This window comes from Boleophthalmus pectinirostris, unplaced genomic scaffold (assembly GCF_026225935.1).
Source record: "Boleophthalmus pectinirostris isolate CB_2022bp ecotype Guang Dong unplaced genomic scaffold, ASM2622593v1 HiC_scaffold_11, whole genome shotgun sequence".
Lineage (NCBI taxonomy): Eukaryota > Metazoa > Chordata > Actinopteri > Gobiiformes > Gobiidae > Boleophthalmus > Boleophthalmus pectinirostris.
This window is the reverse complement of record NW_026570994.1, coordinates 6,845,734-6,867,132: the sequence shown is the minus strand read 5'-3', so window position 1 is coordinate 6,867,132 and position 21,399 is coordinate 6,845,734. Positions and strand designations below refer to the sequence as shown.

Here is a 21,399-nt window from a genome sequence, read left to right as displayed (position 1 = left end):
CACTTATGACATTACTGCACATCGCGTCAGGGTTGTGAAATTGTTGTGTACAGTTTTGTATCATGTTTTTGTATATTTATGAATTATCGTGTGGCATTGGACAGGCTTGTACAGCTAACAGTAATGAGGGTTTGAGTAGAGCCTGGGAGAGATTGCTAAATTACTGAAACACTCAAACATGCATGGAGGACATCTAAAATCTCTTGAGACTTTTTTGATGAGGGAACAACATTATAACACAGTAGAAAGCAAAAGAATATACAGACTTTTTCAAATTCCTCCCTTTAAAATGCTAAATACTAAACTTAGCATTCATTTAAAAGTATTGCAACATTATAAAGTGATTCTGACCCAGCACCATATTGGATTGTTCCACATTGTTTTGCTAATGTCTCCTTTTTACCCTTTGAGAATCAGGAAGAAACACTCACGCACCGTTTGCACACTAGTTTTTGTTAGCTTTATCGTAATGGCAACTGTAAAATATTCCTATTAAAAAAAAAAAATAAGACAGTAAAAATCAGGTACAGTGCCTTTGACTGCTAATAATATTAATTAATATTGAAAACTACCAAATAACGTAATCTGCCATAGCTGTTAATTTACTACATTTTCTAAAAGAAACAGACCAGTTCAATACTAAACGGTCATGCATTTTTCAAGCCTTATTTAAATTACAACGTTGCATATTCACTGCTCCGAGTCTGTTACCGTGGTGATGCCCACATGTGTCAGCTATCATTTCACTGCATAAATAAAGCTACAGAGACAGTATTAGCTGAGTTATGATAGCAACCATGTAAGACAGCTGTTTTTCTCCTACAGTGTTTTTCCATGACTCTCCGGCTGCGTGCATTGGACAGGTAGCAGCCTTGAGCACAATACGCACAAGCTCAATTATTTATCAGCATTCAGGTCCCATACTGAAGCAATGATACTGTCAGTAAAACAAGAGCGCAATATAGAGATAATGAAAAAGAGCTACTGTCTAATTGTGAGAAAGATAAAACAGCTAAAGGTTATTGACTGGAAGATGCAGGTAGACCCCAACCAAGGCACTCAATCACTCTCAATGCAATGATAGTTGATACATTTGATTGGTGTATTTCAAATGATACTTTGCAGCTGATGTCATCAACATTACCTGGGGCGTTGAGGCTAACGAGAGGCACTGCTCCGGCTGATGCTCTGATAGACCTTGGGCCGACCTGCACAGTTCATGGTGCAACTAACAGTGCTTGGAATTGAGTCTGGGTCTGTCTGTCTGTCCAGGTGAGTTTTGGTCTGTCTGCGCAGGTGAGTTTGGGTCTGTGGGTCTCACGCAAGTGAGACTATCTATGTCTGCGCAGGCAAGACTATCCATGTCTGCGCAGGTGAGTCTCGGATTGTCTGCAGGTGAATGTGGGTCTGTTTGTGCAGATGAGTCTGGGTCTGTCTGCGCAGGTAAGTCTGGGTCTGTCTGTGCAGGTAAGTCTGGGTCTGTCTGCGCAGGTAAGTCTGGGTCTGTCTGCACAGGTGAGCCTGGGTCTGTCTGCGCAGTGAGCCTGGGTCTGTCTGTGCAGGTAAGTCTGGGTCTGTCTGCGCAGGTGAGCCTGGGTCTGTCTGCGCAGGTAAGTCTGGGTCTGTCTGCGCAGGTAAGTCTGGGTCTGTCTGCGCAGGTAAGTCTGGGTCTGTCTGCGCAGGTAAGTCTGGGTCTGTCTGCGCAGGTAAGTCTGGGTCTGTCTGCGCAGGTAAGTCTGGGTCTGTCTGCGCAGGTAAGTCTGGGCAGAGCCTGAACTACAATGGGAAAGCCTCTCAAATACAAGCATTAGCCATCAGTTTTTCAGTTAGTCACTTTCCCCTTTTTGTTGAAAATCAAACCTCTAAATGGGACCATAAACACTCGTATTGATCACAGGCTCATGAAAATGTGTTGTTTAAAAATCTAAAAACCGACCAGACTGTGTTTGCCCATTTGTGCATTGTGTCTCAATGGAAAATGATGAACATTCCGCCATAGACATATGTGCGTTCCCCCCCAGAGTGATGTCACTGCAAAGTATCAATGCATTCACAGATGTCTATGGTTGATTACTGACATTATATCAGTATGTTGTTTGTCAAAATGTCTATAGATAACAGCACTGACTAAAGAGGATTCCCTATTGAACCAAAAGAGGATTACGTAACAGTGTAGTTCATTTCATTTGCCAGAGTCCCTCTACATCTCTGTCTACTTCAAGAGCTCTCCACATTCACAAACACGCTCTCGACAACATCTGCTGCTAAGGGGTAAACCAAGTCTAAATATATTCAAACCAAGACTGTAGAGAATGTGAAAGGGCCCCTATTAGTCATATTTGAACCACCACTGAAGAACATGAACCGTTCAATGCAAAAAAATACGACATTATAATGCATATTTGATAATCATTTACATTAAAATTCTTCTCACCAAAGTGGTCATTAGTATCTTTATATGTGATACAGGATATACTCTACCCCTCCCCCCTCCTCAGATCAATAGCCTCCTCATAATAATCTCTGGACGTTAGCATAGCCTGGCTGCACAGAAAAAAAAACAAAAAAAACAGTGCATCTCCAGCCCAGCCATAACAATGGAGCCTATAGCACTCAGTGAATGCAGCACAGGCTCCAGGCTAGGCTAATGTCATTACCGTAGGAGGGTCATAAATCATGGGCTTGGGCTAATCTGGTTGTACACATATGCAGTAACTATGGAGGCAGGACGTATGAAAAACTGTATGATCTATGCTTGGGCGAGGGTCTGATACAGGAATGCAATACACTGAAGACTCTAGACTTTTTAAAGAACATATATTATGCCAAATTTACTTTTGAGGTTTTAACCATGTCATATCTTTGTCCTCTCATCATTATCATCATACCTGGAAATGTATTTTGTTTCATTCGTACTTGTTTTATTAATTGATTATTCCAAAATTGTCTTGTCTGAGTACTCAAAAATGCTCTGTTTGCATTTTGCCTGTTTTACCATAGGTAAAAATAAGAGAATTCTCCTGTATGGGTTTTAAGCCCTTAAAGCTTCATTCTGTGGTCAATATGGTAACTTAAAGTGATATTAGGCTAGGTAATATTATTTTGTGTTGAATATTTGTCTGAAAAAGAGGATTTTGCATCATAATCAAAATTGGTTTTGAGTATCAAGTTCTGCGTATATTATTATGTATTATTCATAAAGTAGGCTTATATAAAATTATACTTTGGTAAAAAAAATTAAATTAAATAAAAAATGAGAATTTAATCTTAGTTTATTATCCTTGAGTCATTTAGCTTTCAATTTTGACAGCATTACCATTAGCAACTCACTAATGCAAGTTAAAAGTTGTAAACTGAAATGTCGCCAAAACAATATTATGACAATGCTTCTCTTCACTGATTTATTTAATGTTTTTTGTTTTGTTTTCTTCCTTAATGTGAATCTACAGATAATCATCAGTGGTTATGGTATAGGGTATGGTTTAGGGTTATGAGTCAGGTCTGTGGAGAGTCAAGCCTACTTACAATACAAATGTTTTTTTAAGGTATTTTTGAGCAATAAAACACTCTGGCATTTAAAAAACTGTTTATTTTAGTCTAATTCATTGTCTGAAATGTTATGCAGTGTGGCTTTAAACATCAAACTCACAAAACAACCCTTCGAACCCGCACGTGGACACATCTGGACGCCTATAGTGACGAAAGCTGCGCCGCTAATGTCTCATCTATGGGGAAACATTAATGCTACGCTAATTGCACATTTGCAGCGTTAGTGTCTTGCATTTGAGCTAACCACACGAGATCCAGCCTAATGACCAGGAAATCCATCGTATCCAAAAACATCCATCCATTTCACTTTCTAACATCACTATAGATTTACGTGTCTTCTGGTATATTTAATAGCTTTGGCAGAATGTATTGATTTTTAAGGTGACTAGCATTTATTGTCTGTTTGAGCACCATTAAGAAGCTATAACTTACCATTTGTATACACTGTAAACGTTACGTAATTTAGTTATTAGCTAGCGTCGCTTTAGAAATTAAATAAATAAATACTTGATTGAAAGAGAGATTGAAACGGAGCGAAGAGAGGGGTAGAGAATGGTATTGATTGCGTGACGTGGGCAGAGCTTTGATGGATAGGCCCCGGGCGTACGGCTTTATCAGCACGGTCTGACACGAGCTAACCAGCGCTAACGCTAACCGAACTGAGCTGATTTTACAGCGTCATGAAAGTACAAAGAGCATGCACAATGAGCTGTCAGGGGGTTTCGTGTCAAGGCAGTACCACATGAGAGTAGAGTTTAGTCAATATGCAGCCTACTTTATCTAAAATATAAGTTACATATATAAGGGCCATCCATATTACACTATTTTCTGATATTCTAATGTTGTTTCCTCATCACAAACAGTCCTGGACTTGTGTTTTGGTTCATTCACACATGTTTAACACACTAACCCTGCATATTTAGGCTCAGCTCTTATCTCAAACTGAAAACACTCTGTTCCACCTTGTGATGTCATGTGGTGATACAGAAAGTGTTCCTCTCTACACAGCTTCACTAAAATAATTTGAATGGTTTCAGCCCTGGAATTGCCAACCTCTACTGAACTAAAAGTAAAAAAGGAGCTGTTGATTTGAAAACTACTTCTTCATGACATCACGAGGTGGAACAGAGCATTTTGAGCTTTGAACATGTAGACAGACTAATAAAGCAGGATTACTCAGACATGTGTAAATGAAACAGAACACAACTCCTGGTCTGTTTTTGAAGAGGTAAGAATATTTTAACATGACTTAAAACTCAGAAGAGTCAATGTTGTGTAATATAGGACCTTGTGTCTGCTACGTAGTTATCACCCATGGATCATTATTTCATAATCTGGACCTTTTAAATCGCATATTGATTGAAAATTTCTTAATAGACAAAACAAATCTTCTGACTTTGCGGTACCCAATGGGAGCTGACATCGCCGTAAACGTCATCACAGTAAAGAGTCGACACCTCAAATGGATAGCTGCAGATCTCATGAGCGAGATGCACTTTTTTTTTTTTTTTTTTTTTTTCATTTACCAATATGATGTCGCCACACTGCCAAATCCTACAAGTATCTTAGATTGAGAAAATAAAATTGTAGAACAAAGTAAGTACTGAGCAGTGGGCATATACTGGGGACAGTGAAAGTGGGAGTTGATCAGCAATATGACATTTTGGAAATAAGTGATTAAAGATTACACAAATTTCAAATATAACTTTGAGAGGGGAAATGAGAAGAGGAAACAAATATAACATGGTTAAACGCTCTGAAAAGTTGATTTTACAGAATGGATCTGCTTTAAAAACTAAAATACCAAAATACTTTTACATTGAGTTGCATTATATTATATTGACAAAACACATAATATTACAAACAGCTTGATTTTCATTGCTCTGTTGTTGGTTATGCATTATTTATGTCCAATTAGAGATGAAAAATTACACATGCATTCACTGCAAGAGCTTGTCTATTTTTCTCTAATACGGTGGAGTTCAAAGCCCTAAATTGCATAATGAAGTGTAGTTATGTATTCCTTAGATTTTAGGAAAGTAACAAGCGTATCCTGAATACCACCAAATAAAAGAGTAACTATACCTGAATGCAGTAAGTATTCAGAGTACGTACAGTATTTTCAGTACATGTATTCAGTTACTTCCCAACACGATGACATTCACAGCGATGTACCGTAAAATGGGCAGGCAGAAATCAGGGTCGCAGTTTTCAGTTCAGCGGACAGGATCAATATTACGATTTTTAAATGCTTAAAATACACAATAATGATTAGAACTATAACTAGATTGTAACTATAGAGCCGACAAAAACATATTTACCATGTCCAAACCAAGGATTTATCAGGATCTAAACCAGGTCTAAGCCAGGATTAAGAAAACGCATAGCAACAATAAACAGACTTTAAATAGTTCTTGAACTGCAAAACACTTGATTATCTCCTGACTGTTCTGTTGGACCGATGGAAACTGCACCACATTGTTGAGAAGCATTGATATACACACCATCTGTATTTTCAATTAGTGCTAACTACACTTGTAAACACCAAAGAACTAGAACCTTCTTCCTGACTGTAGGGAGGCAAACAGAGAAACAGAGACAGAGAGAAAGAGAGATACAGAAAGAGAGAGAGCAACCTGATCCTAACACCTAATCCAGAGCCAGTCCACTAGAGTCCACTCCCCGTGAGACCCGAAAGGGACAAAAACATGTCCACTGCCAAGAGAGGAGGAGAGGGAGAGAGGGAGAGGGAGATGAAGAGAGAGGGAGAGAAAAGGGAGCGAGTGAGGGAGAGAATGAGGGAGAGGGGAGAAAGAGAGAGAGAGAGGGAGAGAAAGGGGAGAGAGTGAAGGAGAAGGGAGAAAGTGAGGGAGAAGGGAGGGAGGGAGAGGGGAGAAGGCAAAGAGTGAGGGAGACGGGAGAGTGAGGGAGAGGGGAGAAGGGGAGAGAGGGTGAAAGGAGAGAAAGAGAGAGAGAGGGGAGAGAGTGGAGAAGTGGAGAAAGAGGGAGAGGGGAGAAGAGGAGAGTGAGAGAGAGGGGAGAAAGAGAGAGGGAGAGGGGAGAAGAGGAGAGAGGGTGAAAGGAGAGAAAGAGAGAGAGGGAGAGAGTGGAGGAGGGGAGAAGGGGAGAAAGAGGGAGAGGGGAGAAGAGAAGAGTGAGAGAGAGGGGAGAAAGAGAGAGGGAGAGGGGAGAAGAGGCAACAGAGAGGGAGGCAGGAGAAGAGGAGAGAGTGAGGGAGAGGGGAGAAAGAGAGAGAGTGAGGGAGTGGGGAGAAGAGGAGATAGAGAGGGAGGTAGGAGAAGAGGAGAGAGTGAGGGAGTGGGGAGAAGAGGAGATAGAGAGTGAGAGAGAGGGGAGAAAGAGAGAGGGAGAGGGGAGAAGAGGCAACAGAGAGGGAGGTAGGAGAAGAGGAGAGAGTGAGGGAGAGGGGAGAAGAGGAGATAGAGAGGGAGGTAGGAGAAGAGGAGAGAGTGAGAGAGGGGAGAAAGAGAGAGGGAGAGGGGAGAAGAGGAGAGAGCGAGGGAGAGGGGAGAAAGAGAGAGAGTGAGGGAGTGGGGAGAGAGAGGGAGAAGGGAGAAGAGGAGAGAGAGGTCAGAAAGAAAGAGGGAGAAGGAAGAGAGAGCTAGAGAGAGAGGGGGAAGAAGAGGAGCAAGCGAAGAAGAGGGGAGAGAGAGAGAAAGACAGAGAGTGGGAGAGAGGAAGTGAAGAATGGGAGAGAGAGAGAGAGACAAAGAAAGGAGGGCATGACAAACAGTGGGAGAAATCAAAAGATAGAGAGATATGAGCAAGGCGTGCCTGAGAAAGAGAGATGGAGAAAAGTGAGGAGGATGAAAGAGTGAGCGACAGAGATATACAGGATTGGGAGAAAAAGAAAGAGAGAAAAGAAGGGGAGAGGAGGGGGATGTGTAATGAAGAGTGGAAGAGAGAGAGGTGGAGGGAGACAAGAGAAAAGACAGAGAGAGGAAAGTGTGACAAAGAGTGGAATGAGGGACAGGAGAGCGTGGAAGAAAAAAAGAGTGAGGGAACAAGGGAGTGGGAAAGATTCAGGAGAAAGAGAAAGGATAAGAAGAGAGGAGAGCATCACAAAGAGTGAGAGAGGGAGAGAAAAGGGAGAAGAGAGTGAGTGAAAGAGAAACAGGAAGGAATGTAACAGATAGAGTGAAGTGGGGGGGGAAGAGAGAGAGGTGGATAGATAAAGATAGGGTGGGAGGAGAGAAAGAAAGAGTCAGAGTATAGATCGTGGCTGAGTTAATACCCGGGCTAATGAAGTGAAGTGGGGCTTAATCCAGATGGAGGGAACATTTAGAGAATGTGAAATCATTAGGAGCGAGGGATGAAACAGCTATTGTGAGACACTACAATGGACATGCAAAAGCTAACATACAGTACAAACAAGTACACTAAAGGTACTTCAACTTACTAGTACACTGTAGGATTTAAAGTATCAGAAGTATCCAGTATTAACAATTCAAATCTAAATATGATAGAAAAAGTCCTCAAAATGTCGCCTATAAACTGTAATCTGAAATCCATGAATAGTTTAGTTAAGTTTAGTTAAAGGTGTACTACATAACTTTAAAGCTGGAGGGGTTACCACCACGGGCTTGTCTCCATGGAGATATCACACTCAAGTTATTTAGCAGGAGGAAAGTTACACAGTGCATCCTTAAAATAAAAAAAATAAAAAACACTGCAGTAAAAATGCAAATTTTGTGGAGTGATTGGTGAATGGCTGTGTTTTTATACAGAGGGTCATCACTCACATCTCGAGTCAGCCTCAAACACCGCTGTCTAATCAGATGTGTTTATTTCAGTGACAAATGTGAAACAAAGGAGCTCATTGGTCACCCATCATTAAGAACAAAATCACATTTCTGTCCCTCAGATGAACAGAGTTTAGTGATTCTTCTTATTGAGTTCTTCTTATTTAGAGTTACTCTGATTTATTATATAGTGATTCTCTTATTGATTCTGCTGAAATACACCATGTTTTTCAGTCTATGTGATTTTTTTCCTTTCTTTTTTCCTCATAAGCTGCCATATCTGTTTTGGTACAGACAGACCATGCATGTCCTTGATTGGCTAATCACCTGTCAGTCACGCTCATTTGAACTTGGGGAGATTCATTAGTGACTAAACTCACATCTCTGTAAAGTATTGAAGAAATGTGTATTCTGGATCCCAGGCAAACTAAATATAAAAGAATATAGAACTAATCTATGGTAAAAAACAAAAGTTTGATTTTGTGAAATAAATGGATAGATACAGATACATACAAAAGAGCACAATGTATAGAGTAAAGCGGTCTTTTTCTCCATCTGCATCATAGTGCTGGGTATCATTAAGAAGTTGCCGATATGATACATACCTCGATAGGTAGGCCATGATACAATACATATCTCGATACAGTGCACTTTCGGTTCGATATGATATATTTCAATTAAATTTAATATGGTTCAATAAAAAATCATGGCTGTGATACTAAAAGTCTTCATTAAACCACTTCTTGTGCAAAGTTCATATGAAACACAAACATTTTAATCATCAAAACAGTGTAAATGTCAAATGTGTTTCAAGTTTCCTCCAACTAAACCAAGCAACAAACCCGTAGCGCTGTAACAAAATAATTGAATAAAATATACCAATAAATGCTCTTGACTATATATCGGTACAGCAGTCCCTAATATCAATACTGTATCATCACATTAAACAATATGATATATCAATATTTCGATATTTTTGCACACCCCTACTACATCATTTTCACAACAACCTGATTTTTATTAGTAAAATTTGAAAATCTGTCATTTTCAGTAATAATTCTGTAAGCGGTTAAGGAAAGATCACAGAAATGGTAATTATATTTTGCGGTTAATTTGCCAGGTTTAGAAGATACAGCAAATATTTATATCAAATTTATCCATCCATCCATTTTCTTCCACTTATGCGGAGCTGAGTCGCAGGGACAGCAGTCTAAGCAGGGGCACCCAGACTTCCTTTACCCCAGACACTTCCTCCAGCTCCTCCAGGGGGATATCAGATTTATTTACACAATATTACAATAAACCTATCCATTCTAAACTACCTATCTGACATTGTACATCTTCTGAGAATTCCCAGATTTTCTATTTTAGGTGAGAAAAACAATTTAATTCACTTTCAATTTCTATTATAACAAATTCTATTAAGACAACACCACCACAGAGATGCAGTCTCCCATTGAAAAGACATTACATTACAATCCAATTAACTAGCAACCAAATTTCCCTCGCAACGCACTGCTGTCTTCCAGCTAATACCCAGCGCAAATTGCACCACTTCTAAACTTTAACACGTGTGTGGGTTCTATCCTGCGCTCACCTCGACGTGCCTTGCTCCCGGGCGCGCTCCTGCTCTCCCCCGCGCTCCGCAGAGCCCTCCTGGCGTCCAGCAGCTCTTCGCGGGACATGTCAAACCGGCCGGAGAGCCTCTTCAGCCATGGCTAGCGGCTCCTCTCTCATCCCATGTCTGCGGAGCTAACTTCCGAGCTAACGTGGTCCAACAGTCCAACAGTTGAGAAAGCCCCCGCCCCAGAATTTAAAGCCGGGGGGATTACGGGACGACCTCGGTGTGTCCTCTGCACCACTTGGATAAGAGACAGTTGTGAAACTCTATATCGGCGGGAGGGTGGGTGAGTGCTGGTGGACATTGCAGCATCCGTGGTATAAGTAGAAAATATACATTAAGTGCGGAGAGGCTGTTCTATTTACGACGGATGAACCTTGAAAGCCAAAGCGTCAATGACGGCGTGGATGAAAATATATCGGGGAATAGTACAGGAGGGAGGCAGTGGTTGAAGTACTCAGTTTTGTGACTTAAGTAAAAGTACAGATGCAAAAGCAAAAAAATACTCAAGCCAAAACAAAAGTATCACATGAAAAAATCCTCATAAGTAAACGTATTAAAGGATCTGTTTAAAAATGCACTTAAAGAGTCAAAAGTAAAGTATTTTGCAGATTCAAATGTAGTAAATTTGGCAGTAGTTATTTTTATTTGTATATTTTTATTTGCTCAAATTACAAATTTGTTAAAAAAAAGCACTCCCTAGCCTTTTCAGCAGATCCCAAAAAAATAGTAAAAGTATTATCAAGTATTATCTCAAACGTAGTGAAGTAAAAGTAAACAGTATCCACTTTCAAATGTGCTCAAGTGAAGTATAGATACCTACAATTTATATCTAAGTACAGTAAAAGTATTAAAGTACCTGTTTAAAAATGTATTTAAAGTAAACGTATTTCACACAGATTTTGAGCTCTAATAAAGATTCAAATGTACTGATTTTGATTGTAGCTGTTTTTATTTGTATATTTTACTACAAATTTGCTAAAGAAGACTCCCCAGCCTTTTGAGCAGGTCTAAAAATATAGTAAAAATAATATAAGTTTTCAGTTCTGGCCATAAATGTAGTTGAGTAGAAAGCACAGATACCTGCTTTCTATCCACTTTAAAATGTGCTCAAGTGAAGTACAGATACCTACAATTTATACCATAGTACAGTACTTTACTACTTCTACTTTGTTACGTTCCACCACTGACTTTTGGACAGTAACAAATATAAGGCTAGTACTGACTATGCATTTTGGATTCATCGCAATATTTCGAGATTATTGTTGAAGAAGTTGACTTTTTTTGTGTTTCCTCATCAAAAGCATGTTTGAAGAAGTTTTAGATATCATCCATGCATGTTTGAGTAATTTAGCAATCTCCCCTGGGCCCTATTTGAACTCCCACACGACAATTCTCCATAAATATACAAAAACATGACGTAAAACTGTACTCTACAACTTCACAAACCTGATGCAATGTGCGGTAGTTTCTTTAGCGGGACACACACTGATTGTATTGCAATAACGCTCTGAAGGGAAGTACCATTTTCAAAACAACAAAAGATAACACGTGATCTAAATATGTTATGTGATAGCAGTTAATACCTCATAGAAGTAACCCCCCCCCGTCAGGTCCGTCACCTGCTTGTCTCCATGGAGATGTTATTGCTTTGTCAATGTCAATGTCATGTCAATGTCATACTATGGAACATTCCAGGCATTGACATTGACATATAACATTGACATCTATCATGGCTGTTTCTATTGCTGAAAATTACAATAATTCTCTCTGACTTGTAATGTAGCCCTGAGTTGTATCCCTTGATATGAATAGGTTTAATCTCTACTTTGGAACATTCTAGACAAAGCAATAACATCTCCATGGAAACCTGTACTGGGGCAAGACAAAATTTACATTATTACATGAAACAAAAAATGAATTCAACATTAACAGTCCTTTTAAATGTTGTAGATATTTTTTTTTAAATCCCCAAATCACAGTAAAATTAATTGTTTGGCTAGTCAAAAACAAAAAATACAAGAAAAACCAATGGGCTACTAAAATAATTATTAGGTGTAGCTGTAGTGGTTGGGCAAACACAGGAGTGGTGAGGGTTGCTATGGTAACTCTTTTTAGTACAAGGACAAATACTGATTGTAGCACGAGTGTTAGAGGATACGCAGTAGTACAGGTGGTTGTTACTGCATATTCATTAACTAACTTAACACAAAAACAGGTCTGCAAATCTGATAATATTAACATCACAAGCTTAAAAAGAGGTCCTACATTATGAAAAATAGACTCTTTTGAGCTTTAAACCATGTTAGAATGCTGGTACCTCCTCAAAAACAGACCTGGAGTTGTGTTTTATTTCATTCACACATGTTTAACCCACAAACCCTGCAGATTTAGGTTCAGAAAACACTTTGTTCCACCTTGTGATGTGATGAAGTTGTAGTTTTCAAGTTAACAGCTCCTTTTACCTTTAGTTCAGTAAAGATTGGCAATTTCTGAGCTGAAATCATCTAAATTATTCTAGTAAAGGTGTGTGGAGTTCAAAAACACAGTGGAGCACTTTGTGTATTAGCGCATGAAATCACAAGGAGGAACAGAGTGCTTTCTTAACCTAAATATGCAGGGTTTGTATGTTAATTAAACATGTGTGAATGAAACAAAACACAACTCCAAGTCACTCCTACATTATCTCCAACCATCACAAATCACTCACAAACCTCATTTTACTTAAGGTGGGTGAAGTGTCTTGCCTAAGGACTCGCCAGTTCTGGAGCTGGAATCAAACCGACAACCACCACCTCTAATTGCATCAAAATTGGGTTTGACTGCAGTCATCTATTCGCCGTGATGAGTTTATAAGCGCTTTTCGCAACTTTTAGAGATCGGAGTGGAGTTCTGCTGTCGTAATGCTTACAACAACTAGCATGCTAACACACTTCCTGATTATCGGACAGTAAAAATCTTTAAACAGCATACAACTGACCTATTTTGACCTCAAGAACTGCATTATGTTCTGTAGAATATATCTGTACTTGGGCAAGGTGCATTTTGGTCAGAAATATGGAGAAAAAAATCAATTCTTTAAGCCAAAAAATCATGTCTGAATGTTAAATTGATTTGGTGCTCTGACCCAGTGCATGGGCGACAGAGCACCCTTGGGTGACGTCAGCACAAAGTCTAGACGCGTGCCTGACGGTGGCGGTGGTGGAGGGGTGTGGGGTGTGGGGGGTCTTAAAGGGGCGGTGCGGGCCGAGAGGTGGTGAATGTGATTGAGCGTGACAGTGCGTTGGAGCTATAATTATAACGGTGATGTGAGGGGCCGTGCAACTGGAGACGAGCGGACAGAGGAACAGAGGAGAGCGCGGGTGACGGACATGACCAACACTCATATACACAGGAGAAAGAGAGAAGCGGAGGGAGAGAGGGAGTGTGAGAAAAAGAGAACGAGCGTGAGAGAGAGAAATGGTGAGATAGGGAGAAAGAGAAAGCCGTGAGAGAGGGGTGGTAAGAAAGAAAGGGTGAGAGAGAAAGGGATCAGGTATGAGAGGTGGAGAGAGAGAAGGGGGTCAGAGAGTGAAAGAAACACAGTGAGAAAGAAGGAGGGAGAGAGAGACATTGAAAGAGAGAAGGGGAGAGAGCATGATGAGATGGGGAGAAAGAGAGAGACATAAGAGAAAGGAGGTGAGAGATGGAGAGAGAGAGCGAGAGTGTGAGAGAGATGTTGAGATAGGGAGAAAGAGAGAAACGTGTGAGAGGGAGGGGGAGAGAAATGGTGAGAGAGAAGGGGTGAGAGCGAGAAGAGGAGAGAGAGCGTGAGAGAGATGGTGAGGCAGGGAGAAAGAGGGACATATGAGAGGTGGTAAGAGAGACACTGTGAGAAAAAGGAGAGAGACAGTGAGAGAAAGAAGGGGAGAGAGTGAGAGCGTGAGAGAGAGTTGGTGAGGTAGGGGGAAAAGAGAAACGTGAGAGAGAGGGGAAGAAGCCGTGAGACGAAGGGGGTGAAAGAGAAGGAGAGAAAAAGACTGTGAGAGAAATGGGGTGAGAGAGGGGGAGTGAGAGAGAGGGAGAGGAGACATTTATAGAAAGAGAGAGTGTAAGAGAGGCAGTGAGAGAGAGAGGGTGAGAGAAAGGGTGAGTGAAACGGCATGAGAGAGAGGCTGAGAGAAACAGAGGGAAAGAAAGGGATAGGAGAGACACGGTGAGAAAGAGGGGGCTGAGAGAGAGTGAGAGAGATGGTGAAAGAGGAAGAGACAAACAACGAGAGAGACGGACTAAGAGAAAGAGAATGAGATGGCGAGGGAGAGGAGGAGAAAGCAAAAAGGAGAGAGCAGACTGAGATGCTATCGTCGTGACATCTCTAGAGTGGAGTGGAGCGAATAACGAGCCCGAGTGAACACATTTACGAGGAGATTATGGGCTGAAAGACAAATTACAACCATCGAAAGTAGTTCAGATTGTGTTAGAGGACACTCACCGCCAGCTCAGTCCTTGTTGCGTCGACCTACGTCATCAGAGGTATAATACTCCTTACAACAGAAGCGTAGCCGGACTGAACTTCACTATCACAGTGTCTTGAAGGTTCATGTCTCTGTGCTGGGTCTTGTACTGATGTAAATAAACTTCTCTTGCTTTAAAACTCCAGTGTTGTGTTTTTTATCTTCAGTTCTCAGATTACTACAATTTATTCTAAATCAGACCACTACAAACGCGTGGGATTCTTGGATTAGTTTGGCAGCTCACATTTCAGTGTTGTATCAAATTTGAACAAGCTCCAAAGGAAAACGATGTTAACGTCTCAACTATCCAATCTTTACTTTCAAAAGATCCCAAAAAATGCACTATAGGAGCTTTTATAGCAACTGCAAAAGACTACAGTGTAACAAAGTAAAAGTAATAACGTACTGTGCGTAAGTTTAACTTTTGAGGTACTGTACTTTAATTTAGTAGATTTTAAAATAGATACTTCACTATATTTGACAGCAGGTGTCTTTACTTTCTGCTTCACTGCATTTTTGTACTGGACTGAAAAGTAAAAGTGTTTTTTTTATGATAGTTTGAGACCTGCTGGAAAGGCTGGGGGTTTATTTGTAACACACTTGAGTTTGAGCAAACAAAAATATAATACAAATAATATAATAACAGTAAAAATTCAGGACAAATCTGTATCAAAATCACTACATCTGAAGCTGTATTAGACCTCCAGCTCAACTCAAAATACGTTTACTTTACTTCCTCCTTATTTCCAGCGCTCGGTAAACACGCCGCAGACGAAGGGGGAGGAGTCAACTGTGCGGCGGTGCTAATTTAAGACGGTGAATGAGAGGTCCAGCAGACCCACAATGCAGCTGCTATGTGCGGAATGTGTTCACAGACAAAGTCTTCAAGTGTGACAAAACCATTCAAAAGAGCTATTTATTACATCCCTGTAGTAATTGGCAATGTAAAAAAAAATTGGAATCCAGCCTTTTTTAATTCCAATTCAATTCTAATATTATAGCTTTGATTATTTGGTCTGAACAGCACTTATTTCCTTAAAACATAAACAAAAAAGATAAAACTGATCCAAATATGTTATGTTGCTATAACATATCTCTCATGTAACTAGAGAACAACAATGTGCAAATAAAAATTCTAAAGTTCTGAGACCATCTGGACAAGTAAATGAGCAACATTTTCAGGGTTATTGTTATTGTTGACTCAAAATGATTTTTTGTTCTCTCATGTATTTGAGCAAAATGTTTCCCATGTAATATAGGCAGCTCTTGAGGTCAGCTGTGTACTGCATGCATCCAATTATAAAGTTTTTTTATTGTCAGAAAAGCAGGGAGTGTGCTGTTAGCATTCTAGTATTTTTATACATGAAAGTTGTTGCTCATAAAATCATCATGGTGAATAACTAGGATGCTCTGAATACATGAGGGAATAACTTTGGATCTCTGAAAGTGATTTAGAAGATAATAATAACAACAACTAGCATGCTAACAGCACAAAAACATTACTTTCTGGTTTGCGGTGGTTAAAAACACTTTATAATCTGATGCAGACAGTACACAGCAGTCTTATTTTGACCCTAAGAGCTGCTTTTCAAGATATTTGTACTGGGGCAAGATACATTTTAATTTATTGTAGCCCCTTACGGACAAAGATGTATTTTTTTCTTAGGTGGCTATACAAGACAAAACTGAATCATATTTCCAACAAGAAATCTAGCCAAAATCCAAAAAAAATTGTAACAGCATGGAGGCAGTGGTTCAGTGGTTTGAGTGTATACTGTTGTTGTGTCCTTGAGTTATAATACAGTTCACCTATCTTACCTATGTAGGACTGCTGTGTGCTTGCAAAACGCAGTAGAAGCTAGGGTTGTCAAAAGTACCGAAAAACACATACTAACAATACTAAAATGCATAACGAAACTAGGTACTCGTTTGAGCAGGTATCGATACTAAAAAAACCCCGTAGCTTTAACAGTTTTAGTATAATTTTGATAACGTATTGTTATTTTGTATATGAAAATTACATTCTATTACTAAAAAAATATCATGTTTTATCGTTAACGTGATATCGTAATTGGCATTAAGTCTACTCAGTCTCGAAATTGCGTTTGAAATGTTAGTACCGTGACAAGACTAACAGAAACATAAGACATTATCATCACATGAGCGGATACGAGCGGTCTAGTCCACCACAGAACCAGGATGTTTATGGTTTGAGTTCTAGAGCCAGGCCCGGTCTTCTCACACTAGACGGGCTAATTATACCAGCCGTGTTGACCATTTGGTGTGGCGCTAATTCAACAGCTGTGGGCAGTCTGCATTTGAGGAAAACAAGGCACGTATGAGACATCGCGTTTACAGTAGGAGCCTGGCGTGCTGTGACTAGTGTTGTCACGATACTGAAATTTCGATACCAAAGAGCAGCAACTCGTGTCAGTCACTACAATGGATAGCTGCAGATCACATAGAGTGATCTTTTTTTTTTCCATTTGTACCAAATTTACTACGTGATGCCGCTGAATCCTACGTGTATCACCAATTAAGAAAAAAGAGAACAAAGTGTGTACATCTCAGGGGGCGTGTGCCAGCGTAGGTGAAAACAGGACTTGATCTACAAAACGGCATCTTGAAAATAAGCGATTAAAGATTACTCAAACATGCATGAATCGCTCCAAATACAACTTCAGAAGGTAAATGAGAATGGAAACAACTACAATTTTGCACAAACAACTGTATCTGATTTTGATGAAGCCACAGAGTGTAACTTTTAGACAAAACATTAAATGTATTTAGGTCAATGTACCATGAGATTCTGATTCTGATCTGTTGTTTTATTCCTGTTCACTAAGTAACAGTCCATGAGCAAAGCCCACACCGGAAGGCTATAGACTGTGGGTCAAAGGTCAAAGGTTAAGTTTATGATGGTGGAGGATTTGTAAACTTGCAGTAAAAATACTATTTACAGTCATTCCACCTATTTACCAGTGCCATCAAAATGTGGTCCTGGAGCCACTATATGTACATTCTATATCAAGTAAATGAGTGGTTCTTAGTGACTTTTTCTATACCACCAGATCTAAACCAGGTCTTAAACTGGACTATTCCAGGTCTAAATTAGGGTTTAACCAGGTCTATTATAGCAGTACACCATTGTTACAGAAGTTCTATCCAAGAACTAACTCAAAAGAGGGCAGAAAGTAAATAAAACAGACTCTAAATTAAACAAATCTGTAATCTTTAAAGTACTCCACAAACAACTAAATCTCCTGTCTCATTTTGCTTTAAAAATGCTTATCCTGCAGTAGCACAGAATCTGAAAATCATCAAATGGCATTTTGCAGATGATGTCATCAGCATTCCATTGGAGGTGCAGCTAACTGGAGGCACTACTCTGTGTGAAGCTCTGGTACTTAAGTTAGACTTTAAACCATGGGTGGGCAATTATTTTTTTCCATGGGGCCACATGAGAAACAGAAAATATTGTGGAGGGCTGGACCAAAATGCTCAACTCAATTCTGCATAATATTTCTTTATAAAAAGCAGTAAATAGCATTGTTGTCACGAGCTGGTAAGACTGTTAAGAGTTTAGGTTATGACTAAGCAATAAAAAATTGAGGTTGCCTTACAAAAAAGTAATTTAAAAAAGCACCTCTAAAATAAAAGCAATGCAGCTCTAGTCCATGTATGAGATAAAATTATAAAATATATGATCTGATCTGTGCTGTTAAACAAGTCCTTCTCAAATAACATTACAGTCATACACTAGCTCATATTAACCAAGTTTTTCAGTTTGTCACTGTCACATTTTTGTTGAAAATCAAACTCCATCTCCTATTGATCACAAGCTCTATTTTATATTTTGTTTGTTTTGTTTTCAGACCATTTAAAAACTCCTCAAGCTGTGTTTGCTAATATGTGTATTGTGTCACCACGGTAACAGCTGAAAATTCTGCCATAGACATACATGTAGTACCCCCAAAGCATAAACCGTCTCTTAGCTGTATGTATATGAATGCTTCCCTTACCTTCTCCCAGGTCCATAACAGCGAGCACGGCGCTACAGCTGGCCTCTCCCAGGGCGTTGGAGGCCACACAGGTGTACAGTCCAGCATCGGAGGTCCTGCAGTCGCGTATCCACAGCCCCCCCGCGTCCTGGGCCTCGGAGGGGGGGAGGAGCAGGTCGCCACGGTACCAGGAGAGGGCGGGCGCGGGCCATCCCGTCACGGACACTCGGAGGCGGATGTCACAGCCCGTACCCACGGCGGCCTTGCGCAGTCGGCGGGTGAAGACGGGAGGGGCGGGGTCCTGGGGGGGAGGGGGGCCGTTCCTGGAGAGCACTTTGGGTCGTCTGGAGGGGGCGCTGAGGACGGGGCTGGAGCCGGGGTCGTCGGCCATTTTGTTCACAGAGGGACTGTGCTTCGTATCTGAAAAACAAAAAGTAAGATGTGTCTAAATTCAAATAAAACATCCACATCCCTCTGTGTTTTTAAGCATTAAGTTAATAGAGACTGTGAATTAGTTTTTAGTTTAAAAGAACTGTATGTAGCCTGCTCTTTTAATGTTTAAAAAATGTACTGCAATCACAACTTGAACCTGTGTCTGAGGAGCCTTAACCTGCAGAACAGAAGCTAACATTCCAAACTGCATTCTCTTCTCACAACTCACACACATTTAGCACACTTTTTACATATATACATACAATGAAGTTTAGTGGTTTGAAAATGTGTCTTTTAACCTGCGTGCAAGCTAACACATAGGCTAATACTCTAAACTGCGTTTACTTCTTACAAGTCACACACATTTATACAATTATTTATTTGAATTCACTTTTTTGTTTTAAATCTAAATTTTGTATTTCAAACTGAGTTACAATTTACCAGATCGGAGGTGGCTGTTATTTGATTTTACCCAAAATGAGTAATGGTTAAGAATAACAGTCAGCGAACAGTAATCACTCCAGTCATCTATTACAAAATGTCCAAATATAATGGACTTTAATGTGTGTCTTTTAACCCATTTACTAGCTAATACATAGACTGCATAGGCATTCATTTTGTAAATGTTAATACATTCAGAAATACTTCTAAATTAAAATTTAGTTTTTTACCTCTTCAAAAACAGACCTCGAGTTGTGTTTTGTTTCATTCACACATGCTTGAGTGACCCTTTATTACTGGTCTGTCTACATCTCTAAAGCTCCATATGCTCTGTTCCACCTTGTGATGTCATGAGGCAGTAGTTTTCAATCGATCAGCTACGTTTTTACCTTTAGTTCAGTACAGAATGGCAATTCCATGTCTGAAATGATCGAAATGATTTTAATGAAAAAGTGTAAGGGGTTTAAAAACACAGTGGAGCACTTCCTGTATTACCACATGTCATCACAAGGTGGAGTGTTTTCTTTTTGAGAGAAGAAGCCTAAATAAACAGTTTGTCTGTTAAATGTGTGAATGAACCAAAACAAAACAACTCTAGGTCTGTTTGTGATGAGGAAACTACATTATAATATAGCTCAGAAAATAATCTAATATGGGCTCTTTAATAAAAAAAAATATTCTTTTACTGTTCATATTTTAATTCATATATTTCCTTTTTATTAACCATATAATAACAGTATTTACTGAATTATTTTATGTAACTGCCCCAAATCTTTATTTTTAGTGTCATTATTGCTCACAGTAGAGTAGATAAGCAGTGATATGAGAGCGCCCCTGCTGGCGTCTTTGGCTCACTGCACTATGCCACACAACACTTATGTCACCGCTCTGGCCTCTGCTCCAAACTGGGACTGCTCTCAGCTCACACACATTCATCACACTCCTCTACGTGCACCGTTCACTTTCAAATCTGTTTTAAAAATACATACAAACATTTCTGAGTCTAATTGTAGTAAGTGTATTTCAAATTTATTGTCATTTAGCAAGTTTTTGTGGTTTGAAATTGACACAAACTATATTACCTTCTTACTACTATTTATTTTTTAATAAAACTTTCAAATAATAATAATAATAATTTTGCATTTTTCATGTTATTGCCATTTACCACTTTGCTGCCACTGCATTCAGATAACAATGACTACATCAGAAATCAGAAATGTAAAAAAAAATAACGATTAAGATAAAGACATACGTAACATTCACACAAAACGTTAAAAAGATTGTGTCCTTTAAACTACTCACTAGCTAAAGCACTGACTAACACATAAGCCAACTGACATTCGTTTATACAGTTATTTTGGCTTTTATTTATTATTTTTTTAAGTATTTTTTAAATAAATTTGCAAATGTTTCTGAATAAAATGTCTGGTAAAGTTGCTATCTAGCAGATCTGAGGTGGGCTCTTATTATTTATTTGACTAAAAACTAAAAAACTACTTTAACCTACTTAAAGAAAATGAGTAATGACTAAGAATAACAGTAAGCCAACGATAATCACTGTAATCTTCCATTACCACTACTAGTACTACTATTACTTAATCGTTACTATTAATACATAGGCTACAGATACACTCATTTTGACTTCTGGCTTACTGCTTAGGCTGCCACTCTATTTACCTGTACTTGTCCATAAATCCTCTTAATGCACTTTTTGATATTGCTCATTTATGATTGTTCTTACCTCTTTTAATCACTGGACACTGAGGAACACATTTTGTTCTGTCATGTGTTTCTCTCTCACACTTGAATCTCAAATAAAGAACCTTGAAAATTAAACCTTTTTCAAAAATGTATGCAATAAAAATCCATATTTTTTTCCCTAAATTTAAATATTGCATTTCAAATTGAGTTGCCATTTAGCAGATCTGAGGTGGGCTGTTATTTGATTTGACTGAAAACTAAAAAACTACTTTAAGCTAATGACCTAATGAGTAAGTAATGATAATCGCTGTAGTCTTCTGTTACAAGATGTTCGAATAATATGGATTTTTATTGGCTTGAAAATGTGTGTCCTTTAACCTACTTGCGAGCTACTACTA

At 39.3% G+C, this 21,399-nt stretch overlaps 1 protein-coding gene across 1 annotated transcript in view; it reads right to left on the bottom strand.

Annotated features, from left to right (window-relative positions):
* Window positions 1-21,399, bottom strand: part of spega (striated muscle enriched protein kinase a) — a 101,521-nt gene that overhangs the window by 78,077 nt on the left and 2,045 nt on the right. The window contains exon 2 of the mRNA XM_055166751.1: window positions 18,449-18,847. Within this exon, the coding sequence (XP_055022726.1) occupies window positions 18,449-18,818 (370 nt within the window). The 5' untranslated portion in view covers window positions 18,819-18,847. The remainder of the gene's footprint in view (window positions 1-18,448; window positions 18,848-21,399) is intronic.